The sequence below is a fragment of the Syngnathoides biaculeatus genome, chromosome 10, assembly GCF_019802595.1.
Source record: "Syngnathoides biaculeatus isolate LvHL_M chromosome 10, ASM1980259v1, whole genome shotgun sequence".
Classification (NCBI taxonomy): domain Eukaryota; kingdom Metazoa; phylum Chordata; class Actinopteri; order Syngnathiformes; family Syngnathidae; genus Syngnathoides; species Syngnathoides biaculeatus.
Genome location: NC_084649.1, coordinates 20,471,882 through 20,498,769, shown reverse-complemented (window position 1 = coordinate 20,498,769; position 26,888 = coordinate 20,471,882). Strand labels below are relative to the sequence as shown.

Here is a 26,888-nt window from a genome sequence, read left to right as displayed (position 1 = left end):
TAGCCGCTTATCCTCGCAAGGTTCATGGGAGTTCAAATCCTGGCCCCACCTGTGTGGAGCTTGCATGTACTCACTGTGCCTGTGTGGCTTTTCTCTGGGAATTCTGGTTCCCTCCCAAAATCCATCCATCCATTTTCTTTGCCGCTTATCCTCACGAGTTTCGCAGGTAGTGCTGGATCCTATCCCTGATATCTACGGACGCGAGGCCGAATGCACCCTCAACTGATTGCCAGCCAATGGTAGGGCACATATAAACAAATGAGCATTCACGCACGGTGAGCAACTGGTAAAGCGTTGGCCTCACAGTTCTGAGGACCCGGGTTCGAACCTGGCCCTGCCTGTGGGGAGTTTGCATGTTCTCTCTGTGCCTGCGTGGGTTTTCTTCGGGCACTCCGATTTCCTCCCACGCCCCACAAACATGCAACATTAATTGGACACTCTAAATTGCCCCGAGGTGTGATTCTGAGTGCAGCCGTTTGTCTCAATGGGCCCTGCGATTGGCTGGCGACCAGTTCAGGGTGTACCTTTGTCAGCTGGGATAGGCTTCATCACTCCCTGTGACCATCATGAGGATAAGTGGCTCAGAAAATGGATGGATGGAATTTGGGTTGTGGGAGGAAACCAGAATTCCCAGAGAAAAGCCGCACAGGCACGGTGAGAACATGCAAGCTCCACACAGGTGGGACCAGGATTTGAACCCCTGGTCCTCAGAACCGTGAGGCAGACGCTCTTACCAGTTGTTCACTGTGCAGGCAAGCAAAAGATCAAAGACAAATTCATAATATAAAACTTTTATTTCTCTTCATGAAATCGTTGAGAATAGAACGACAATTGTCAAAGATGTTGACTTTGTCGTGGAATTGAACAGGTGTCAGTGAAAAGGTTTCGTATATTTTGTCTCCAAAAGCGTACCGTAGAAAATAAGTGAGGGATTGGCGCATGCGCTGTAGGCTTGTTTGGCGGTGCGCACGCGCGTTGGCTCAACCGCAAACTGCCAACTTCCGCTTGCTGGCGTCGTTTGCTTTGAAACAAGCCGACAAAATAGGAAAAAAAAAAAAGTCAGGACAAAATTGACGTTTAAACGCGAAGTGCACGAAATTTGGATTTGAAATGGGCGACGCCGATTGCTGCGGAGGACGATTGAGCTCCGTTGAGTAACGTGAGTGTCATGAATTAATTGGATATGTGGGAGATTAAAGACGAATGGTGGCGGTTTGTCAGCAAAATAAAAAGGCGAAAGTGAGTGATTGTAAATGTCCGCTTTGGGAAAAGTTCGCCTGATGGCGTCTGCTTCTCCGCCCGTTTCAGAAACGTCGTAATAATTATTATAATAAAATTAATTTCGTTTCAAAGGGAAAGTTAACAAATGTTTTCGATGGCGTTTGGTTTCGCCTTTCGTTTCAGCTGTATTTGCCGTCCTTCGACTGTTTCACTTTCGTTTCGACTTTTTCCCTCTCGATTATTTTACAGACTTTCAGACATTTGTTCTTTCTCTATTAAAAGAATAATAAGATGATTTAGCGGCTTCTTCATTTGGCTGGGAAGTCTTGTGGCCTTATTTTTAAGTTGCATCCACTAATTAGTCATATCCCAAATTGTGTGGCGTCACGTAACTTAATTAGACAAACGCACAAACTTTTCATCGACCTCATAATTTACCTGTTCATTATTTTGATTGTTTAATTTAGTGTGGGAATTTAATTCATTAATATCCTTGATTTAAAAAAAAAAAAGTGCTAATAATGGTAAATCATGTGCGATCTTCACAGCTGCGATTTCCAAACTTTTAACATCGGTTTATCGTGTTGTTTTCAAACCATACCCCAATGATTTAAAAAATATGACATGATTCAAAGATTAAACTGAAAGGGTATAGCCTTTTTTTTTTTTTGTAAATTCCATTTGTTTTTTCATCAAAACAACACAATTGCATCGGGTTTTTACACAATGGGAAACATTTAAATTATTGTTAATTATTTTTATTTCTTCTTCTATTCGCTCCCTCATTTAAAAAAAATCTGTAGATTATTTCCAATTTTAAAAAAATGCAATAGAAGGAAGAGGTGGTCCAAATCACATTGTTTATGAAACAACATGCTAAAACTAATATGCTGCAGGTCAAGGATCGCCAATACATTTGAGTGTTACAACATACCACCCTTATTTGTTCAATTCAAACATTTTTAATTGATAGGTGTCATTTTTTTCAGTTGAAAAAAATGAAATGTCAATACTTTTTTTTTTTGGCTTCATAGCTTAAGTGAAAGCTTAAATGATTGACGAATGCAATTGTCACTGAATAGCAACAGTTAAATGGGTTGAAGGATGATTAATTGAATTATGTGTATTAATATTCTTATTTTTATTTAAGGAGCAGAGGAAGACACAATGTGGTGGTTCCAGCAGGGCCTCAGCTTCCTGCCGGCCCTCCTGGCGGTCTGGACTGCGGCTGCCTTCATCTTTGCCTACGTGACGGCGGTGGTCCTGAGGCACGTGGACCCTCTGGTGCCCTACATCAGGTGCCCACAAAGTCACATTTTGTGCTCCACGTGCACTGTGTACAGCGGCGCCTCGCCTTGGCCACTAGTGGGCAGTACAATACAGACATTTGTAAATAGAGGAGTCACAACTCATCGATCATCCATCCATCCATCCATTTTCGTTGCCGCTTATCCTCATGAGCGTCGCGGGGAATGCTGGAGCCTATCCCAGCTGTCAACGGGCAGGAGGCGGGGTACACCCTGAACTGGTTGCCAGCCAATCGCAGGGCACATGGAGACAAACAGCCGCACTCACAATCACACCTTTGAGCAATTTCGAGTGTCCAATTAAATTTGCATGTTTTGGGAAATGTGGGAGAAAACCGGAGTGCCCGGAGGAAACCCAGGCAGACACGGGGAGAACATGCAAACTTCGCACAGGCCTGGGTCCTCAGAACTGTGAGGCCAACGCTTTCCCAGCTCCTCCATCGTGCCTCCTCATCGATCATCAGATAACGATTATTTTGATGAATGATTATTTGCTTGGAGCCATTGTTTAACTTACAGTTGTCCAAATACTTTGGTTTCATCCCTTCAACAGTAAATTTCCTCAAATTAAAGTCATCCTCCATGAAAGCAAATAAATATAATATTTAATAAATAAGATAGTTGCGAATATCTGGTTTTACATTGGGAAACAGCGATCAACAGTTTTGCCACTTTTTTTTAAAACACGCTAGCTCAAATGCGTCACCGTGCTTGTTTTGGTCCGTCCATATATCCGTTTTCCAAGCCGCTTATCCTCACCAGGCTGTTGTTTGTAAATGTGCCACTAGGACTTCATGAGGGGCTATATTTGGTCTTGAAATAGTCAAATTGGATTTTACATTTGTTGCACAATGCCATGTCTTTATTTGGGAATACTTCAACATGAATTTAGAGTGGCAGTCCGAGCTCTACACCTTGGAAATTTTTTTTCCCCCAGTGACACGGGAACGATGGCACCGGAGAGGTGCGTGTTTGGCATCATGCTGGATGTGTCGGCCTTTTTAGGTAAAACAAAAAGAAAGAATGTTTGTTTTCCTTCATTCTTCCCCATATTTCACATTATTTTTCTTGATGTGATTGCGTTGTCGTGCGTTCAGGCATGGCTACCGTGTACGTCCGCTACAAACAAGTGGAGGCGCTGACTGGCGACGGCAGCGGCTGCGACGTCTCCAGACTGAACCGCTTGGGGCTGCTGCTGGGCCTCTTCAGCTCCATGGGCATGTGCGTGGTGGCCAACTTCCAAGTATGTGGTAGTTCCATCATCACGAATGCTTTCTACGACGTGTAAAAGCCGCAAGCGCTCACATTGAAACGCGAGATATTTACAAAGAAAGATGGTACACGGAGAGTTTAACGCTAGCGCCGCTGGGCTAACGGTAACGCCGTGCTTACAGGGCCAGTTAAAAAAAAACATACTGATAAAAATCATTGAGACACAGCAGTAACACGCTAGCGCAGCGCTAACAGGACGGGACCGGTAAAAGTCACATCCTCGGCACATATATTCCACCGGTCCTGCTCTTGCTTTTCCCGCTCGAGTGCCCCCCTTGCGGCCATGAGAAAAAATGCACAAATTAGCCGCATCAGCGCATAATCCACAGGGTTGAAAGCGTGCGGGGGGAAAAAAGTTGCAGTTTATAGGCCAGAAATTACGGTACTCAAAGTACAGACACCTGAATCGTGTACTTACTGACAGTTACATGATGTACTGGTATTTTCCCATGGAATGGAAATCCAATTTAGCCATTCCAGCTTTCAGATGACAAAAATTGTTGTAGTATTTGTTTTAACGAGGGGGGGGGGGGGGATAATCACCGTAATATTATACTTCAGAAAAACTTACTACTTGGGTAGAATTACCATAATGCCTGGCCTACAAAGCGTACCTGGTTTTAAGCCTTCCCCAGTACATTTGTAACGGAAATAAAAATTTGGTACATGCATATGCCGCAGCCGTGTAAAAGCCGCAAGTGACCACATTGAAAGGCGAGATATTTACAAAGGAAGATGATACACAGAGAGTTTAACGCTAGTGCCACCGTGCTAACAGGGCAGAACAAAAAACATACTGGGAAAAATCACTGAGTGACAGCAGTAACATGTTAGCGCAGCGCTAACAGGGCCGGGCCGGTAAAAGTCACTTGCTCGACACATATATTCCACCGGTCTCACTTAGCTGTTCGAGTGCCCCCTTGCGGCCATGAACTGCAAGGTTGAAAGCGGGTAAAAAAAAGGCGTGGCTTATAGGGCGGAAATTACTGTAAGTTATGACGTTAATTGAATGCCGCTCCTTCGTTCTGGTGGGGGCAGTATAAGCCATCCATCCATCTTCTTAGCCGCTTATCCTCACAAGGGTTGCGGGGAGTGCTGGAGCCTATCCCAGCTGTCAACGGGCAGGAGGCGGGACACACCCTGGACTGGTTGCCAGCCAATCGCAGGGCACACCGAGACAGACTCACAATCACACCTCGGGGCAATTTAGAGTGTCCAATCAATGTTGCATGTTTTCGGAATGCAGGAGGAAACCGGAGGGCCCGGAGAACATGCAAACGCCACACAGTGGCGCCTCAGTATAAGACGTATATTGTGATATTGCGGCGTTATGAATCCCTCTTGATGCGGCTGTGTCTTTTCCTAGACTTTTTGTGGGATTCATAATCACCTCTCACCTCGTCACTACAGCACTAATATTGTTTGTTGCTGTTCGCTGATGTGCCGAGCGCGTGCGTTTGTGTGCGCAGAAAACCACGCTGTTCTGGGTTCACCTGCTGGGCGCCGTGCTGACGTTGGGCGTCGGCGCCGTGTACGTCGTGGCGCAGGCGCTACTGTCGCACCGCATGCAGCCGCACGTGCACAGCAGGAGGGTCTTCCACGTCCGCCTCGCCCTGGCGCTCTGGGCCCTCACGAGCATCATCGCGAGTATCCTTTAAATGGACCATCACACGCTGTCACCCTGTCTGCGGATTTTTTTTTCTCTCTTTTGTTTATCATTTTACTTTTACTTAGAACTTATTGGCGATAGATCGCCACTTATCTTGGATTTTAATGGGTGTCAATCATTCGTAGCTATTTGTGGTTAGGCGCTATTAGCGGGGGTCCACTCTAGATAGTGAAAGACGTTAAGATGATAGATGGATGGAAATTCATACATGGATACATGGTGGGGTGGACGACCAATCCCATGGACGTTCCGGCCTCAGCGTTTGCCTTAAGCTCCGCCTCTCAGTGTTCGTGTCGTCCGTGGTCATGTACAGCAGCCTGCCCGGTGTGGACGTCGCCCGCAAGCTGCACTGGACGCCCGGAGAGACGGTGAGTGGCAAACAAATCATCATATAAATCTATAGTTTTTTTTGTTTTTATTTATTTAAAAAAAAAAAAAAAACAAAACCCTCCCTGCTTATTTCTTATAGCATTGATGTGATTACAACGAATTTAATAATATTTAATCTTATGTTCTTGTGTAAAATGTAGTCTAAATGATTTTAATTGGATTAAACACAGGCGGCATGGTGGATCAGATGGAAAGCGTTGGCCTCACAGTTCTGAGGTGTCGGGTTCAATCCCGGCCCCGCCTGTGTGGATTTTGCATGTTCTCCCCGTTCTCCAGGCATTCGGGTTCCCTCCCACGTCCCAAAAACATGCAACATTAATTGGACATAGGTGTGATTGTGAGTGCGGCTGTTTGTCTGTCTCCATGTGTCCTGCCACTGGCTGGGGACCAGTTCAGGGTGTACCCCGCCTCCTGCCCGTTGACAGCTGGGATAGGCTCCAGCACTCCCCGCGGCCCTTGTGAGGTTAAGCGGCTAAGAAAATGGACGAATTAATCACAAACTATTTCTTTAAGAAATCAAATTTACAAGAAACTAATTAAGCAGAACGGAAGATGACTGCCTGACTAAATGAATGAATCGGTCCGACGAAGCAAAACATGAAACTGAATTAATAATGGAAACATGATTTGTTTTTGCTTTCAATTTGCGTGGGCAGGGCTACACGGCTCACCTGGTCAGCACGCTGTGCGAGTGGTCGCTGGCGTTTTCCTACATCAGCTTCTTCTTGACGTTCATCCGAGACTTCCAGGTACGCATCCTCTCTCTAGTTTCTGCCGCACGTCGTTTTCCCCCCACTCATGTTTCCTTTGTCCCCCCCCCCCCAAAGAAAATTAACCTCCGAGCCGAAGTGAACGTGCAGTGCGCCCACCTGTACGACCGGCCGCCCAGGAGCTTCGGCGGCGAAGTGTCCGAGTCGTCGCCGCTGCTGCTGCCGGGAGACACGTAACCACTGACGAGTACCCAAAAACAAACACCACCACTAGCACAACTTTTACAATCACTTTTTGTACCATTTCCTAACACCACCTCCAAAAATAATTTCTTGGCCAACGAGTCATAGTCGCAACAGGGGGAAACCACTTAGCTGTAGAAAATTATGGAAATCAAAAATAATCTACATGCTATCTGACAAAGTAAAACTACTCACCCTTTGAAGACACTTGGGAAGATTGTCATTTGGTGGTTAATTACATGTTAATTACATAACGTCTTTATCATAAAATAAAAATTGTATAGATGCTCACTGAGCAAATTTCTCACCCGGATTTGCGGGTGTCACGGGTGATGATGGTTTGAACAGTTTTTTTTTTTTTTAAAGACAACATAAAAATGTAAATTTTACTTGTAATGTTGAAAAAAAAATAAAGCATTGTTCATTTTGTTACATTTTTTTTAATCAGATGCCAGAATCAAAACTGATTTCTTAAGACTGATGCTGATTACAAGATTTGCCAAAATATGATTTTTGATATATGAACTGATTGCCACTCATTTGAGAAACAACACATTTTTGTCCCTTACAACAAAGACATGAATTACAGGTATAACATTTTGTTTTACAATACTTTGTCCTTATTTAAACTTATACCAGGAAAAAGTGCAGAATTTTTTTTTTCGGGTTGTAATTTTTAAGAATTTTTCTTTTTTGCCAATTATAAAAGCGCTAACATTTTCCACTTTAATCGGCCAGCCGATCAACCGTTCAGGTACTCATTAAAACAAAAATAATGTAGATGTATTTAAATGAGTGGAAGAAAATATTAAAGTTATTGTATATATAGACCTATCAATTAGGAATAAATTCATTTACATGTAAATAAAATTAAACAATCATACATCACCCAGCTACTTCCTGAAACTAGTCCTGATGAGGTTTTCATACATGAAATTAAATTAATGAAAAATTATATATTCTGTCAATTATACTTTTTTTTTTTTTTTTTTTAAGAATGCTGATCCATACATATATTTTTTTTAATTCCTCCTGCATTCATGTTTTTTGGTCCCACGAGTTGTTGCTAAGTCTCGCAACATCTGAACATAAAACAGCATTCTGAGTCATACATCCAATAATACCAATAAATAAGAAAGAAGAGAAGCAGCTTTTCAGTCTTGTGCAAAATTCAAAAGAAGTAAGCAGGTCCTGGAAGGTGAGACGAAAAGTGACGCGGCGTCATTCCTGGACCTTTTTGCTACACATAATTGTTCATCTTGGCGTTGTTGCATTTTTTTTTTTTTTTTTTTTGGCACACGTAGCACGCCGTGCCTTTTCTCGCCACGTTCCAGTTCTTTATCTCTAGGGGGGTCATAAGGCATCTTCAGTGCGCGGGACCGCAGCAGACGGACGGACGAGCGCCGCCTCGACGGGGGCGTCGGGACGTTGGCGTTGACTAAAACGCGGAGCCGTCGCACGCGATGTTCTGTCCGCGGCCGGGGAAGAGCGCCATCTGCCAGTAGCGGGGGTCGGCGTACACTGGACAGCGCAAAGGAAGACGCGAGAGCGAGGCGACCAATTCATCGATTGAAAATCACTTATCGTTGAACGCCGCAAACAAAAAGGCGTTACCCATGTCTCCGGGGTTGAGTAACAGCTTGAAGGAGCTGCAGTGCTTGTGGCATCGTTGAACGGGCGCAACTCGCACCGTGGGGAGCCCCTCGCCCACCACCAGCCAGCCCAGGACCGCCACGCCCTGAGGTACACCCGCACGGTAAGTCGAGCACACAAAAAGTGCTTTTTGTTGCTGCTTTGATTGAATTTACGACTGGCCTTGTTGTGGGCTTCCGTGTTGTGTGTGACCAGGCAGCGTTGCAAGACAGTGCCGGCGCCGTCCAGCAGGGGGCAGAGCTCCGCCTTGGGGAACAGCCACCGTAACACTTTCTCTCTGGTGGCTGAGTTGAACCTCCTTCCAACACAAGTGGGGTTTATTCATTTAAAAAAAATGTTAATCCAAACTAATTATGCCTTACAATGGGAAAAAAAAAACATCTCAATTAACATGCAAATGAATTTGAACAGGTACCACTGTCAAGCCTTGGAATACAAAAAAAAAGTCCTTCATGGAAAACGTCAAATCTATTCATAATCATTCCAAAAAACAAACCAAAAAAAAAAAATAGCAGAAAAATGTTTGCCCTCTGTATGAGTAAATGGAGACCCTTGTGGAAATTGTGCAATGAAGCAGTTTTTTTTTTTTTTTTTTCAAATGTGTCAATTTAATTTTTAATCAAATGTTTTCAACTATGTGCCCTGTGATTGGCTGGCGACCAGTTCAGGGTGTAACCTGCCCATTGACAGCCGCGATAGGCTCCAGCACTCTCGTTACCCTTGTGAGGATGAGCGGCTAAGAAAATGGATGGCTGGATGTAAGCAATTTAATTTTTAATCAAAAATGTTTTCAACTCTGTGCCCTGTGATTGGCTGGCGACCAGTTCAGGGTGTACTCCACCTCCTGCCTCTTAACAGCTGGGATAGGCTCCAGCACTCCCGCGACCCTTGTGAGGATAAGCAGCTAAGACAATGGATGGATGGATGTTTTCAACTACAGTATAAGTGATTTTACTGTATTTTATTAGCTGGGATCGCGACCTTATTAAATATAAGCAGGATGGATGGGTTTTGTTTTTTACATTTTACAAATTTTTTTCCAATTGAAATGGAATTAATCAAAAATTTGACATTTAACTAAAATCAATTTAAATTGTTTTTTTTACATTTAAGATGTCGCTGACATCAATGGTTTGCTTATTGAATCCAAATAATCTTTTGTAGACAAACTGACAAAAATTATGGTTTTCAATTAGTCTTTTTTTTTTTTTTTTTTTTAAATAAACTGCCCCAAGTGAAGGTTTCTCCAAAATCCCAAGCGACCCAAAAATGTATTGAAAATGTTGAATGTTTGTGATGATAAATACGATGAACGGCACTTCGAGGTCTGACGCCTAAAACCACAGGTGTCAAACGCGAGGCCCGGGGGGCCAGATCCGCCCCGCCACATGATTTTATGTGGCCCCCAAATGCAAATCACGTATGTCAACTTTCGTGATTCACGTTCAAATCTGTACCAAAATTTCAAATTGTCATATCATAAATCATAATGTTGATGTACTGCAAGCGCTTTTACGTTACCAAACATCAACAATGGCTTAAAAACCCATTACCATTGATTTCTGATTCCAAAATTAATTCATCAATTTCACGTGTCAATATGATGATTTTTATGGTTTGACAGTCATAAGGGCCCTCTGAGGAAAACCCCAACTACAATGTGGCCTGCGAAAAAAAAAAAATGAGTTTGACACCCCCGCCTTAAAGCTTGTGAAATTTGGACCAAATGAACGTTACTGCTTGTAATTGGGAGAGAGTCTACTTCCTGTTTGTGTTCCAAATCCTTTTGAATTGATAGTGCCAACTTTTTGGCGAATTCAGTTTTTTGATTTAGATGTCAGGCGCATTATTTGTTTTTTTTTTTTCGACTAGACGGCTCAATGACGCAAGTTTCCGGCTCTTCCGTTGGTGCCTTGACGTTAGCCGTCACCTGTTTAGCTGTCGTATGTGTATTTACAGCGTGTGTATTTTACCACAGCAGGGTGAAGTTGGCGGGCCCTTGCGGGAGGCCGCCGGCGAGGTTGTGCGTGCCGCCGCCTTCGTCATTGTCGTCTTCGAGCAGAACCGACACGGACGCCGAGTGGGCCGAGTAGAGCTCCTCCAGCTGACGCCGCTCGAGGCTGAGCGACTCGCCGCCCTGCCGGATGGCGAAGATCACAAAAGTGCTCTGACCTGAACAATATTTGTTTCCCGGTTTACCTTTAAGAGGACGAGCTGAGGCCCGCGACGCAGCGTGACGGTACCGCGGAGGCTCTCGGGCACCTCCAGCACCGAGGAGATGTCGGCGCAGCCCGAGCAGTTGACCGGGTTCTGTCTCGGCGAACTCAAACTCCACCACTCGTGGAAGCCTGCCCAGGTGGACAAAAGTAATAGAAATGAATCAGAAGATGGCTTTGTTGTCAAAATTGGGGTCTGGAAAAAGTTTGGACTTTTCGGGAGATGGGTTAGGGTTCTGATGTATCGGAACCCTGAATGATTCCGTGACTAAAACGTGCCCGTGGGTTTACCTTGCAGGTTGTACTTCTTGGCGATGGGCAACGCCAGCAGCCGCACGTGGGTGAGCGGCGACGACCAGTTGCGGGACCCCAGGCGGGCGGCGCCCGGGTGCGGGGCGCTGTGCGGGTACGTGAACGCCAGCGCCACCAGCAGCAGGAGGCCCGCCGCCACCACCAGCTCCACGGAACGACACACGATACACATTATCGGTATCACACAAGGTAACAATCACATTTCGGTCATCTTCAAGGGCGGGACATCAAAAAAGTTGGAATTTCACAATCTCTTGAGAGTTCAGCTAAAACTCATCTTGCCCCACAGGAAAGTTAAATTCATTGGCATATTCATATGGTTATGAATGTGAACCCCCCCCCCCTCCGTTATAACGTGAAACAAATCATCACATTATAAGGTGTAATTAACCACATTATATTGTGAAAACGATTCACATTTGAATGTGAAACGTGACCTTTTTTTGGGGTGTGGCAGCATTACGCTTCCACAAAAAAATAAAAGTATCATTTTAAATGTATAATTTAATTACTGTATTACTAATCAACTGATTAGTTCCATTTTAAATACATTTAAAATTTGTACAGGTAAAATGTGTAAGTTTTATAAACCCAAATGTGTGCTCATTTTTTTTTGTTCATTCTCTTCAACAATTTTGTAAAATATTACACTTTAATTATTTTGATTAAAAAAAAAATTAGTCTAAATGTCAATTGTTAGTGTAATTTTTGTTCAAATTTTCAAATTCAAACACTATGAAATGCAATTTAAAAATGTGAAATATATGCGTAAAATATTTTTCAATAAATTAATTTTATGGGACAAGCCGAAAGAAACTTACTTACTGGATGAATTAAAGATTAAGTGATTAAACCAATTTTAGGGAAAAACTTACATCCATGGTGTGGATATAAGTAAAAAAAAAAAAAGTCAAGAAAAAAAAATGTGTGAAGTAGTTTAAAAACTAAAACCATCATTTTAAAGCAATAATTTAATGACTGTATTATGAATCAACTGATTAGTTCACAAAATACATTTAAAAATTCTACATGTAAAATATGTAATTTTTCTAAAGCCAAATGTGTGCTCATTTTATTCATTTCCTTCTATTCAACAATTTTGTAAAATATTACGCTTGAGATAAAATATTTAATTTTGATACAAATCTAAATGTCAATTGTGTAATTTTTGTTCAAGTTTTTAAATTTATCAAGTGCTTTATGGAGTTCAATAAAAAAAATTTAAAATGCATGCATAAAGTATTTTTCAATAAATTAATTTCATGGATGTACTGGATGAATTAAAGATTAAGTGATTTAACCTATTGTAAGGAAAAATTTATATTCACAGCATCTGTAAATAAAAGATTATCTATCATTTCTGTGGCTGTTGGTGGAAGTTACTGTTGGAGGGAAAACTGTTTCCAACATAAATCAAATCCCATAAAGAGGAAAAAAATAAAAGCAAAATTTGTTTTTGATAAGGTCATTGTTTCTAAAAGCAAACTGGAGGTATTGATTAATGATGAAAACAGGATTATTGTGTGTTTTCTTTTTTCTTTTAAATTAAAAGCCTGCCTGAATTGAGAATGCGAAAATGTAGAAGGTTGCACGTTGATGTGCCTTTAAGGGGCGTGGCCTACCGAGTGATGCCAAGTTTAGGTGTTTGATTGCTTGTAATGTTCACTAAACAGCTGAAAGTGCATGAGCGACTGTGACTGTCGTTGCCCACGTGCCAGGGCATGACAACGCCGAGGGGTCAGCGCTGCCTCAGAGGCATCGGGCCCTACTTTGACGGTGGCCCCGAGGAGGGGGAACTGCGGGGGCTCTCGTCGGGGCTCGTTTGTCTCCAGCATGCGCTTGATGAAGCGCTCGATCTCCCGCTCCGACATGCCGTAGCGATAACCCGACTGGCGCAGGATGTCGATGCTCTCTGAAAGCTTGTCGTAGATGCACGGCTCGCTCGTCGTCGTTCCCATGGCGATGGCGGGCGCCTCCTATTGGGGCTAACACTGATAAAAAATAAATTTAAAACTTGAAAATTTATTGGCGCCTTCAGACTTACAAAGTGTAATTTAGGGATGTGACTAACGATTGTTAATAATTGATCAATTATTTTTTCCAAATAATAAAAAGATTATATCCCTTACTCTATTCAAAAACAAATTGAAATTTACAGTGCAGAAAATGCAGAAACAAATTTATTGTGTGTCACTTAGTGGGTTGGTTGCTATGGACAGAAAATATGTCAAAAATGATTTATTTCTTCATAATCGTTGAAAAGCCAAAAATACGATATTGACCATTTTAAGTTAAACAAGAGTTCACCTGATTAATCAAGTATTAATAATCTTTAGCAACTAATTTGACAGTTAATCATTTCACTGCTAATCAGAAGCTAATGTTGGTAACGCTAATCTGCAACACTGCAGCTCTGCTTACCTTTGGCTTTGACACGAGTGAGGTGGAAGTGCAGAAAGGCTCAGACATATTTTCATAAATCAGAAATAGATTTAATTTCCTCACTGTCATGTGTTATAACTATACACAGTATGGTTATAATGCAGCACGTAATAATCAATGCAGTCAGAATATGAGCAAAAAATTTTAAACAAATTCGGTGCAGTAAAGAGAAACCCTGATCTTAAATGCAGGCACGAAGTTATTACCGTAGAAGCTGACATCCTGTTTACAGTGTATTATAATTATTACTTACTATCCTCCATTTTTGTACTTTGGAACTAGCAGCTGCGGCTAGCTGGTTTTCACTTAGCACGCTAGTTTGTTGGCAATGTCATTGCGTCGCTTCGTTAACGTGACACAAAAGGGATCAGCTCACCGAGAACCCGGACAACAAATTCCGACCTCGTGGGAGTGTCTTCTTGTTCTGTATTGTATTAATATAAGGATAATCGCTATTTCTTTTGCAATATTCCGTACATAGCTACTTCCTCCAAACACCTGCAGGAGGCTCGCACTTCTTCTCCAGCTCGCGATTGAACGCTTCGCGGACGCTGTTGCCACCAGCCGGTTGGGGAGGAAAGTGTTGCTGTTGTTGAAGACTTGGGGAGCAAAAATAGGTTGTTACTTCTGCTGCAGTGGGTATTTTTTCAACGATTTTGATTTTTTTGTAAAATTTTAACGTTAAAAAAATAATAAACATCTTTATGAGAGCAACATGTAATTCGACGCCTCATTTTAACCAATCAGAATTTAGCTAACGACATTCCTGTAAATTCAGCCAATAAGAGCACAATGTACACAGAAACTGCTACTCTTTCGTCGACCGCCACTATCTGGAAATGAGGAAAAATAGATAATGTACACCTAAGATAAATATTATATAAATATAAAAATATTCTATACCTTGAACCATAAATTCGTCCCATTTCAACCAATAAGACAGCTAAGGACATATTCCTGTAAGGCCAGCTGGTATCCGAACACAGTTCTTTTGCTATTTGGTATTCAGTATTACCAACCAATCAGCGGACGGGTAGCGACAGTTCATTAAAATAGACCAATTAGAGGGCAGTAAACAGGGCCACTTCCGTTTCGCGTGTGTGACATCATATAAAGATGTCATAACTAACCGAGCTGTGAAGTGATTACAGTCAAGCACGCTTATCAAACAGAAGCCCGTTGGACTCATTCGCCTCAGGATTCGTTCCGTTTGTCATAATATTCCAAACAACTGGATTGCACGTTTTGAAAAGAGTCTTTAAGCCATATTTGCATCTTTTTTTTACTGTTGGACGCGTGGTGTCTTCAGGTGAAACTCGTTTCTCTCCCGTCGTCCCGATGCTCTCCTCTGGCAGGACCGCGTCGTCCCGGCTCTGCTGGCCGCTTCGGAGGCTCCGTTCCCGGCTGACCTGCGAGCAGAGAGCCGCCGCCAGCACTCAACCGAAAGGTTTGGGCGCAACTTATTAGCTGTTAGCTTAGCAAGATGCTAACTCCAAAGTGACGCAGTTTGGGACCAAGACTCAAACAAATGTTAACCGGAAATGTTTTGGCAACCTGAAGACTCGCGCCAAAGTCTTTTCATACTTTCATAACAATAACTGCTTTAGTTCGGCGTCATTTTGGAACAGTCGCGGTCAGCACTCATTAAAAGTTATTTATAAATACTCAAATATAAATTCGGACTAAGGTAATAATGACAGGAACTCTTAACACGATCATATCAGAATAAGAGTACCTCAATACACACTATACCCACAATGGAGGCATTTAAAACATAATTCATAATGTATAATCATAATGTATTGATAATGTAACATAACATATTGTATTCCAGTACTGTGCTCATCCAATAAATAATAAATCGTAACATCATCACAAAGTAAAAATAAAGTGACATGTAGCTAGCTCTAATTTTGTAGTTGGTCAAATTCCTTAAATAATAATGAAATTGAAAGTAAGCAGTAATATTTCTTGAATAGGTTTTTATTGCGTGTTTATTCACCTAAAAGTTATAAACAAGGACCCTTTGCATACTCATAACAGTAAATGATATATGCTTAAAGTCTACGATTGTCATACATGTAATCGTGGTTTTTTCTATGATGTACTCTCGTATTGCATTGTGCTAAATAAACCATTAAAAGGAAAAAATAATCTAAAATGACATAATTTCTCTTGGTCAGATGCCTAAAATAGTAATCATGAAAGTGAGCCATCTTGAATGGGTTTTGGTGCTGCATAGTCACACTCAAATGCTGATGAGTGTAATTGTTTGTTTGGGTTGCCCAACATTCCCAAAATCCTGCATGTGTCCAGAATAAGCTGATCTGGAATGACTCGGCACTTTCGGACCAGCCACACACACGCATTTGCGGATCCGGGGTTCTACCTGGGGGCACGCAGCTGCTATTACAAAAAACAAACATGGCCGATACTTGCGTCACATTATTGTTCTTTTAATCCATAGAACTGATCAAAAAAAGAAACCTGGTCGAAGATGAGCTGCGGCCCCTCTACATGGACTTCCAGGCCACCACACCTATGGTAACCCACCTCATTTTTTAAAAACATCATAATGTAGAGAAGTGCAGAAAATGCAGTATTTGGCATCTTTCTCTCACAGCCTTGGTTGGGTGACTTTTTTTTTTCCCACAAAAGCAACTTGCCTTATTTCTGGAAGAAAACACAGACAAAATAGGCAGAATCATTTTAACATCCTTTTGTTTGCGCAACTTAAGAAAGGCACTCATTTAGCCACATTGTCTAATTTTTTACTTTTTTTTTTTTTTTTGCGCTCCCTAAATGCAAATATTTTGCCTTCCTTGCATAATTATATACATGTACGTGTACATGAGAAAAGCCAGAGTAGAGGAAAAACTATTTTTGACTATAATTTGCATTTGCTTTAGCTACAAGTGGCACCAAATTACATATATTCAATTGAAATTGTAAATCTGGAAGTATTATTATTATTTTTTTCCCCCGGACCTGGAAATTGACATCCAAAACTGCATAGAACATTTATTCATAAATGTGCTCTACCAAAGGTAAAGGGAAAATATTAAACCACATACAATATTCTGTCTTCCCAGCATTGGCTAGGGATAGGGAAAGAGTATGTAAATAATTGTTACCCAAGATGGTGGCAAAGCACTTAAAATGGAGAGGATGACAGTACATCAACACCATACATCTAGAGTGTACACATCTATGAACCCACGTTACATAAACAACTTTTCAGTAGTTAAATGATTCAATTAAAATAAACCACCTACACATGATGAGGCTCATTCCTAGCATTGGCTAACATGCATGTCATCACTTATGGGCAAAAAATGCAGGATCATTTTAGACAAATGCTGTCAAGTCATGCAAGTCTCCTTTAGGCTTCTCCACAACAACAAATGTTGAGGCCACCTGTAATGCCGAAAAGGACTTCAGGGGCTATTAGTAGCTGCATTGGGAGAGAGGCGAAAGCACACTTTCAGTTTCACTATGAGTGCACGAGGTGCATTCAGAGGTTGTTATAAAACAGGACACCGCAAGCTCAGACGGAAAAACCAGCACTGAATTGAATCCGACGACAGCATCACCATGATTGCAACACATTCTTATGCTTGCTCACCCACGAAAACGCAGAATAACAGATGTTTTTTTTTTTTTTTTTTTTTTTTTTTTAAATATGCCAAGTACCGTAATTCCTGGCCTAAAGAGCACACCTGGTTACAAGCCTCACAGAGTACATTTGTCAAGGAAATACCATTTGGTACATATGTACCGCGCAGCTGTGTAAAAGCCGCAAGTGCCCACATTGAAACACGAGATATCTACAAAGACGGTACACAGAAAGAGTTTAACGCTAAAGCTAACTCTAGCGCCGCGCCAAAGCTAGCACTAACCCTAACAGGGCCGGTTACACTAAAACCTACTGGTAAATATCACTGAGACACGGCAGTAACACAGCAGCAACATGCTAGTGCAGCGCTAACGCTAGCGCAGCGCTAACAGAGCCGGTAAAAGTCACTTCTGCGACAGACATATTCCACCGCTCTCATTCTTGCCTTTCCCGCTCGAGTGCCCCCTCGCGGCCATGAGAAAAAAAATGCACAAATTAGCCGCATCGCAGCGTGTGGAATAACGTTGCGGCTTGTTGGCCGGAAATTATGCTAGTTTAGAGAAGAAAATCTGTAATAAAGTATTTTATCTTTAATCATAACTTCTAGGATCCTCGCGTTCTGGATGCCATGTTGCCCTACCAAGTTAATTTTTACGGCAACCCGCACTCGAGGACGCATGCCTACGGCTGGGAGAGCGAGAGCGCCATGGAGACGGCAAGGAAGGTAGAACATTTTCTTTTTCTTCTTCTTTTGTTTTCTAAAACAAACGAATCATTGCCCTCACTCTGTCTCTGAGCAGCAGGTGGCCGATCTGATATGCGCCGATCCCCGAGAGATCATCTTCACCAGCGGCGCCACCGAGTCTAACAACATGGCGGTCAAGGTCTGCTCATTCGCGAACAAGATCTAAATGCGATTCACTCGTTCACAGAAAAGATGGTCGCTACCAACCAGTATAAGGCTAATAGTTAAGATCTCAACTAGTTATTTGATCAGAAAAGACTGGTCAATACCAACGAGGACATGGCAGCTATTTACCAAAGTTACAAGAGCTAAACCACAGGTGTCAAACTCAAGGCCCGGGGACCAGATCCGGCCCCCCGGATGATTTTGTGCGGCCCACGAAGCTAAATCTTAACATATATTAACTTCTGTGATTTTTGTTCAAATCTGTACCAGAATTTCAAATTGTCATATCATGAATGATAACACTGGCATTGTAAGCTTTTTTGTGTTCCCGAATAAGAATAGTTGAAAAAAACACATTTCCCCTTGATGTCTGATTCCAAAAGTAGTTTAGAAATTCCATGTGGAAACATGATCAGCAGATCAAAGATTTTTTACGGTTTCACAGTCACAACAGCCTGATGAGGGGAAACCAGAACGCCAATGTGGCCTGTGACAAAAACCAGTTTGATACCCATGATCAAAACGAAAGTCCTTTATTCACCAAAGGTTGGTCAGCACTGGAAAGCATATAGCAGCAATCCAAATTTAACGTGAGATCCAAATGTTAACTTCTTTGTACACAAAAAGCTTGTCTATGCCCCAACCACGACAGCAGCTAAGTAGCTGGGTGGCGAATCGATGAGATGTAAAATAAGATCCAATCAAGGTCCTTTTTTTTAACTCAAAAAGTTGGTCAGTACTCTCAAACATGACATCTAGCCAGCGTAGCTAAGTCTTAGTGCCGCTTGTAAAGATCCAATTCCGTCATTTGTTCACAAAAACATGCAATATGTAGCATGCTGCTAACATGCTAAACAGCCTACTTCAGGGGTGTCAAACTCAGTTTTCTCGCAGGCCACATTGTTGTTCCGGTTTCCCTCAGAGCGCTGTTATGACTGTGGAACAAAAAATATTTAATCACCTGATCATATTTATATCATCAATTTATGAACTAGTTAGGTAATGTGTTTTGCAGCTATTCACGTTTGGTAACACAAAAAGGCTTGTAATATCTCAACTTTATTATTTATGATATATCTTCTTTTCCTTTCGACTTGTCCCGTTAGGGATCGCCACAGCGTGTCATCTTTTTCCATCCAAGCCTAAATGATAAATGACGATGACCTTAGCTTAGCTGGCTAACAACGGGACGCGTTTGGGATCAAACCGTGCCGTTGAAGAAACATCGAACGTGAGTAACTTCATAACTAGTACGACGAGGGCCGTGAGGACTTCTAGGAAATTTAACAAGTCTTATCTTAATACATCCTAATTTAAAATAATCCTGGAAATTGACACACTAGATTTGGCTTCGCAGGCCAGATCTGGCTCCCGGGCTTTGAGTTTGACACCAGTGGCCTACTTCTTTAGTCAGTGTGTCATCTTGTCAGTACAGATCCACTCAAGTGGACCGCACCAGTCTCAATAGATCAGACATTTGTTTACAAAAATTTGGGATATGCTACGCAAATGTGGCAGTCTTCAGCTTCACTCAGTGCCCCTTGTTAAACTTCAAAAACAGACGCACAACTCTAGTCGCAGAAGAGTTCCGTGTTCACAAAAAGCCATCTTTACTGGCAAGCATATGGCACTTAGCTGGGTATGCTAACGTAGCTGTCATCATCATCGCTCAGTGTGACTTCTCGTTAAACGTGGCGAGCGAAATATGTCTCGTTTCCTACTGGTCAAATCCAACGTTGACCTTTTGCGGTCGGCGGTCCTTCACAGGGTGTGGCGCGGTTCTACAAGGGCAAGAAGCGCCACGTGATCACCACGCAGACGGAGCACAAGTGCGTTCTGGACTCGTGCCGCGTTCTGGAGGCGGAGGGATTCCGCGTCACCTACCTGCCCGTGCAAAACAACGGACTGATCGACCTCGAGGTGGGGCAAACCCAGACATCCATCCATCCATCCATTTTTTTTTTTTTTTGGTCGCTTATCCTCACGAGGGTCGTGGAGCCTATCCACCTATCAACGGGCAGGAGGCGGGGTACACCCTTAACTGGTTGCCAGCCAATCGCAGGGCACACGGAGACAGACAACAGTCGCGCTCACAATCACACCTAGGGGCAATTTTGAGAGTCCAATTAATGTCGCTTGTTTTTGGGATGTGGGAGGAAACCGGAGTGCCGGGAGAAAAGCCACACAGGCACGGGGAGATCGTGCAAACTCCACACAGGCGGGCCCGGGATCGAACCCGGGTCCTCAGAACTGTGAGGCCAACGCTTTACCAGTTGATTCACCGTCCCGCCCAAACCCAACCTAAACTGCCTTCACTTTAAAGTTATTAATATTTCACTTTTTTTTTTATTTTTTTAGCCCGTATTGCCCAATTCTTCTGGTCATCTTCTTTTAAAGGACAGGTCTTTAAAAAAGAAAAAAAACATTAATTTTGCGTACGATAGTGAAGTTATTTTTTTCTAAATTAAATATTGTATATGATAACCAAGTAATATTTTTGTGCGAAAATATAAATGCAGTTAACAACCAAATGTGAGTAGATGACTAAAACTGAACTTTAGTCTAAACTGCATTTTATTAGTGCTCTATTTGAGTTATTCAATATTGCAATCCTTTTTTATTTAATTTTTAATTTAGCAATCCCACAAAAACCTTCCACATCTTTGCATTTTCATATTTTGTTTCCGTTTCAGCTGCTGGAGGCGTCCATGACCCCCGACACATCTCTGGTGTCCATCATGACGGTCAACAACGAGATCGGAGTGATGCAGCCCATCAAGGAAATCGGTAACCATAGCAACCACACCTATTTGATCGACTTGGGGGGGGGGATACAAGTTGGCACAAACAAGTTTTAATATGGTCGACCAATCAGAGGCTTGGAAAAAGATGACCTCATCGGGGGGTCAGTGTTGAGGTATGGGGCAGATTAGATGAGCATGGAAACAAATAGATGTTGAAATCTAATTGGAGGAAAAATTAAAAAAAAAAAAAAAGTAACATAACCCATCCTGGTCACCCCACGCGCCATTTTTTTTGTTTTTTGTTCCCCCTCTTCCATGTAACATGCATTGTGACTTCAATAAGGCCCCCCCCCCCCCCCCCCCGTCGTGTTGTCTTCAGGCCGTCTTTGCCGCTCCAAGGGCGTCTTCTTCCACACGGACGCCGCGCAGGCCGCCGGGAAAGTTCCTCTCGACGTGTCGGACGCCAACATCAACCTCATGTCCATCAGCGCCCACAAGATCTATGGACCGAAAGGTACTTTGGAGGCTCCTCCTCAGTGACTAATGGATGATTAAATTAATCAACGTTTTGGACAATTTCTTCAGAGAACTTATTTAGCTGAAAATTGTCCAAATCCTCTTAATTTTTTCCCTTCAACTTTAAATATTCCCTGATTTCTGTAGTTATTTATTTGATTTTCTCCCTCCCCTATTCCAATAAGCCTTATTTCATTCTTTGTGTACTGAATCTAGATAATAATTTTCAAATTTGGAATTGAGCTACTTGTACAAATGATTTTGCTTAATGGAGATGCGGAGGTGTCGGCTAACGTTTGCGTGTGTCAGGCGTGGGCGCGCTGTATGTGCAGCGGCGGCCTCGCGTGCGACTGGAGCCCCTGCAGAACGGCGGCGGCCAGGAGAGGGGTCTGCGCTCGGGCACCGTGCCCACGCCGCTGGCCGTGGGCCTGGGGGCCGCCTGCAGCATCGCGCAGCAGGAGATGGAGGTCAGACACCGGCGGACCCCGACACTCACGATCACTGATGTTTAAAAAAAAAAAAAAAAAAAAAAAGACTGGATAGCGCATGCACATCTCGCCGTGTGTCGATTGGTTGAAGCCACTGGCCGCCATCTTGGTACTCCCAAAACGTGTGGAGGACATGTCTTACAGGTTGGATTATGGCGAGGTTTTTCCTCAAAATTTGGCATGTAAAATTAAAACTGGTCGGTTGATCTTGACATTTTTTCAGTTATGGCAACATGAAGGATTTTTTGTTCGACTTGGTAAGCCACAAAAAACACAAAGTGCAAAGGAAGGACATATAACAGCGTGACTACCAAGGAACCTTGGATATTAGCTAGGGCCCGATTTACTTTTCCCAAAATGCGCTGTGAAGCAATATCATCATAACATAGCAAAAAGATAAGCATTTTTTGTTATAACATGAAATTTTAAGCCAATCAGACATATTTTTGAAAATAAGGAGTCTCAATGGGGAAAATACATGCTAAAGGCATTGTTCATTTGTTGTCTGCGACGTCCTATTTCAGACAGAAAATTTCAATACGTTTCCTCGCATTTGAAAATCAAATTCAATTTGCAGAGTTCTGTATTGTAAAATTCAATTTCTTGCTCGTCCACTGATGAAGTTAGGGAAAATATTTACATCGATTTTTTGCGAAAAACCGTCGGCTTATAAAGGGGAAGCAGAGAGTGAACAACAATCATAAACAAAACTTTGTTCAAGTGAATTAATCTCATCAGAAAATATTAAAAATCCTTTCCAAACAAACTTTCACAGTGTCAAAATAAATCTTTCTAACTTACCTGTGGAATGTTTTCTCACAGCCACGAAAGTGGCGATTAACGCTGCACAGCAGGTTGGCACGGTTGTTTTGGGAGTATCAAGATGGCGGATGGCGCCTTCAGTTTGGTGGCCAATGAGCCATCAAGTCTTTTTTTTAAATTTATATATTTTTTTTAGATCAGTGCACAACGCACACTCGACAACCTCAATAGACACATCAACTCGGTCATGTATGTGTTTGTGTGTGCGCATCCGTAGTACGACCACCAAAGGGTGACCTTGCTGGCAAACCGTCTGATCCAGAAGATCACATCTCAGATCCCCGACGTGATCTTGAACGGCGATCCGCAGCAGCGTTACCCCGGTAGACTGAAACGCCGCCGCTCTCGTATCATTTTTCACGCAGTGATGTGTATGTGTGACATCAATGCATGTGTGTGTTTGCGTGTTAGGGTGCATCAACTTGTCGTTTGCCTACGTGGAGGGCGAAAGTCTGCTGATGGCCCTCAAGGACATCGCGTTGTCCTCCGGAAGGTGAGCTGCACCTGCTGAGCATCTGATCGAAGTCACATTTTCGGAACTTTTAGCCCTCTTTGAGGCTAGTTGATACTTTCAAGAAAACAGATTGCCAGGAGGAACGTTTGGTGCTTTATCTTTATTTTGTTTACTCAAAACTGCACGCTAACATAGAACGTGGTTACATATTGCTCCCAATATCATTCCGCTCTTTTGGTTTTTAATGTATTCGGAAACCTTATCCTGTTCAGCGCTCCTAATGACGTTGAATAAAAACTCGACTGCGCACAGACCCGTTTCAAGCGGTGATTCGGTTTCAACGTCCGGTCAGGGCAAAACATTGCTTTGGGTACTATTTCACGTGAAATTTTACATCCTTTGATATCAATAAAATTGTACATTGTGAAACATAATATTGGAATATGTTAAGTTTAGCTTTTTTTGTGTCAATATGGTTCATTCTTGTTGCGCTGTTTGCTGTCAAAACCGTGCAGGCGGTCGCAAAGGAGTAACTTTTCAGCGGTAAGTGTGTTTCAGGTTAACCTTCATAATTATTATAATTATGAATGTGAAAAATATATCATTACAATATTATGAAGGTCTGTACCTCCTATTCCATTGTCAAATGTATCTTTTAAACCTTCCTGGGAAAGCTGCAAATGTTTAGATTATATTCATGTCTCTAGGGATCCGAAACATCCCAAATGTATAGATTTATCGCATCATGTTTACCATGCTTTTTGCTCTGACCTGACGTCAGAGCCTGTTTGCCATGTTGGATGCAGAGTGCGCACCCGAGTTTTTATTGTCATGAAGCGCTGCTTTGCTCAGACTGCACAATGTCGTACATGAAACGCTACTGCCTCTAGCGGTCAGAATAATTCAGTGCATCTTTAGCTCAATACAGTGGGCCCTTTCCCATTCAGGGCCCCGCATATTAGCAGATTATGCTCTCCACATTTTTCTTATTTTTTACCGTATATTCACGATTGCAGAAGTCTTAGATTCTCTTCTGAATAGACAAAGGTGCAACCTGAGACAAAGCGCTGTCCATTTTGGAGAAAATTCATGACTTTTAAGTGCAACTTATGGTTGCAAAAATATCGTAGATATCATACACAGGGATGTTAATACTGCATCCATTATTTGCGCGTTTTTGTTCCTCGCGGGGAGTTGAAGGAACGTAACCCTCGCGAATAACGGGGGAACACTGTACACATCCATGAATCAACATTTTTAACTCTTGATCTACCTTTTTTAAATGGAAGTAACGATAGGTAGGTGGCGTGGTGGATCAGCTGGTAAAGCATTGGCCTCACAGTTCTGAGGACGCGGGTTCGATCCCGGCCCTGCCTGGGTGGAGTTTGCATGTTCTACCCGTGCCTGCGTGGGTTTTCTCCGGGAACTTCGGTTTCCTTCCACATCCCAAAAACATGCGACATTAATATTAATTGGACACTCTAAATTGCCCCTTGGTGCGGTTGTGAGTGCGGCTGTTTGTCTTGATGTGCCCTACGATTGGCTGGCGACCAGTTCAGGGTGTACCCTGCCAAAATCAAAGTACATTGTTCACAAAGTCTGGCAACGTGTTGCTATATTTAAAAATATGTATGTGTGTAGTGCATGTACGTCAGCCTCACTGGAGCCGTCGTACGTCCTCCGAGCCATCGGCGCTGATGAAGATCTCGCACACTCCTCCATTAGGTAAATCCTCATTATTATCATCATCATCATCTGTTTCCGTCAAATATGTACTTGGAAAAACGTGTGTGTGTTATTTTTGAATAGGTTTGGGATTGGCCGCTTCACCACAGAAAAGGAGGTGGACTTCACGGCCGAGAAATGCATCCAGCAGGTTCAAAGACTCCGCGAGATGAGGTGTGACGGAATCATAACGCGTATTTCAGGACGTTTTTTTTAAACTCGTTTAAATGTAAAATGTAAATTAAGAGTTTCAGAGATGAGCTAACACCTGACCAAAAAAGGTTTTGTTGATGTAATCAAAAATTGTAATTGTATTTTTCATTCCACACCCCCAAAATTATGTATTTAATCATTTGAATCAATGTCACATCTTAAAAAACACATTACAAGCAATGTACTGTAATGTTTATTCACTTTATAATATTTCAATAGAGTAATTCACCTTTTTTGATCTAATAAACATCTTACTAATTTAAATTCTGATTTATAACTACTGTATTTATTTAATAATACTGTAATTACAATAAATGAATTTAACTATGGTTTATAATCTGGGATAAAGTGACAAATATTTTTTTTCCCCATGATTTGATTTTTTTTACATAAATAATAATTATGAAGGAAAATGTAATCATTTCTTTTCCCATGATTTAAATTTTACATTTAAAATAATAATGACAGAAAATCTAGTCACTTTTTTAAAAATGTCCCATTGGTCAAACAGTCAGCACCTGAAAAGAAATAGCTTTACTGGTAAAGTTTAATCTTATATTTTAAACATTAAATTCGCAGAAATAAATAATAATAAATAACCAACACTGATTGTAAAATGTAAAAAAAAAAACAAAAAAAACTGTCAATAGTTTAAACCCTCTTAATCGTAAAATAAGTAAATTGTGATTTAGACAGAATATGATGTTACTTCCTGTGTATTTTTTTTTTCTTTGTTTTCTGAACCTTCTTGTGGAACAAATCGCCGCCGCCCCCAAAAGCCAAAGAAAAAGAATACCTCAGAGTACGTCTTGTGCTAGTAAACAGCGTATTTTTGTCGTTGTTTTCAGTCCTTTGTGGGAGATGGTGCAAGAAGGCATCGACCTGAAGAGCATCAAGTGGACCCAGCACTAGACTCCACCCTTATGATCTCCACTCGCCGGTTGACAAGCAGTCCGTTGGATTCAACATCTTTGCCCCCCACCTTTATCGCCGCACTCAAAACACGCACAAATGTCCTTTGACGGCCCAGAGTGTCCTGTTCGCTGCAGCCCCCCTTGTCGCACTCAAAGCGTAAAAACCCAACATCTGCTTTTTTCATTTATTGTAATTAGAGTCACTATCTTAACTACCAAAATACATGTTTTTATAACTAGCTGGAAAAGCTACCAGTGGTAAGGAAAACTATAAACAATAATACTGAAATTCCCGGCCTACAGAGTGCACCTGGTTATAAGCCTCGGTAGCGCGCTAGCGTTAAACTCTTTCTGTTGTACCAAGGCTTATAACCAGGTGCGCTGACGCTCGCGCCACGCTGACGCTAGCACCATGCTAACGCCAGCGCCGCATCACCGCAGGGTTGAAAGCATGTGGAAAAAAGTCGCGGCTTGTCGGCCGGAAATTTCGGAACTTTTTGGTGTGAATGGACTTTTTGTTGAGTGTTGTCAATGTTTTGTCAGTCATCTACACCTCAGTACGTGGAAACTGTCCTGTCAGTCTAGCGTTTTTGTTGGCACAGCTCACAGATATTTACAATATTATTCAATAAAGAATATTCATCATTTAAGCCTTTTTTTAATTATTATTGTATTCATACTTAAAAGCAGTCTTGCACCCTGAGCACAAGTTGATAAATGATCGTAATCAATACAAGTGGTCATTGGTTTGCGACTTCAGTGTTAACGAATTGTTCTCAAGTTTTGTTTTGTTTTTTAAATTCGATTTTTATATTCATGGTGTTTTTATACAAATTGTCACCGCAGTAACAATCAAGGACGGACCGAGGACCCTGTGTTTTTGTTTTTTGTTTTTTTTACAGGGCAACTTCACTTGAGCTCCATGCCTACGGCAATGCAAACTAGTGTTGGCAAAATTTCAGCGCATTATGCATGTGCGCACATCACAAAAAACAATATCGGGATGGCTGGACATTACCGCATGAGATCGTGTACAAGGCTGTAAAATCAG

General features: G+C 42.1%; 3 protein-coding genes across 3 annotated transcripts; 2 read left to right on the top strand and 1 right to left on the bottom strand.

Annotated features, from left to right (window-relative positions):
* Positions 1-938: 938 nt before the first annotated feature.
* On the top strand, positions 939-7,242 carry dram2b (DNA-damage regulated autophagy modulator 2b). Its single transcript, XM_061833948.1, has 8 exons — positions 939-1,159; positions 2,372-2,519; positions 3,466-3,533; positions 3,626-3,771; positions 5,270-5,447; positions 5,755-5,837; positions 6,516-6,608; positions 6,687-7,242. The coding sequence occupies exons 2-8, from the start codon at positions 2,389-2,391 to the stop codon at positions 6,804-6,806; spliced, it is 819 nt and encodes a 272-aa protein (XP_061689932.1). The 5' UTR covers positions 939-1,159; positions 2,372-2,388; the 3' UTR covers positions 6,807-7,242.
* A 50-nt stretch (positions 7,243-7,292) lies between these two features.
* On the bottom strand, positions 7,293-14,072 carry c10h6orf89 (chromosome 10 C6orf89 homolog). The gene is made up of 8 exons (XM_061833946.1): positions 13,812-14,072; positions 12,763-12,984; positions 10,973-11,138; positions 10,665-10,813; positions 10,439-10,602; positions 8,628-8,763; positions 8,427-8,550; positions 7,293-8,333 (listed from the first exon to the last, which is right to left on the bottom strand). The coding sequence occupies exons 2-8, from the start codon at positions 12,949-12,951 to the stop codon at positions 8,251-8,253; spliced, it is 1,011 nt and encodes a 336-aa protein (XP_061689930.1). The 5' UTR covers positions 12,952-12,984; positions 13,812-14,072; the 3' UTR covers positions 7,293-8,250.
* Positions 14,073-14,525: 453 nt separating this feature from the next.
* On the top strand, positions 14,526-26,487 carry nfs1 (NFS1 cysteine desulfurase). Its single transcript, XM_061833945.1, has 13 exons — positions 14,526-14,882; positions 15,903-15,979; positions 17,659-17,775; positions 17,852-17,935; positions 19,729-19,881; positions 20,655-20,748; positions 21,085-21,219; positions 21,531-21,688; positions 22,749-22,854; positions 22,943-23,024; positions 24,627-24,710; positions 24,795-24,884; positions 25,772-26,487. Exons 1-13 carry the CDS (start codon positions 14,774-14,776, stop codon positions 25,833-25,835), a joined length of 1,353 nt encoding a protein of 450 aa, XP_061689929.1. The 5' UTR covers positions 14,526-14,773; the 3' UTR covers positions 25,836-26,487.
* The last annotated feature ends 401 nt before the right edge of the window (positions 26,488-26,888 follow it).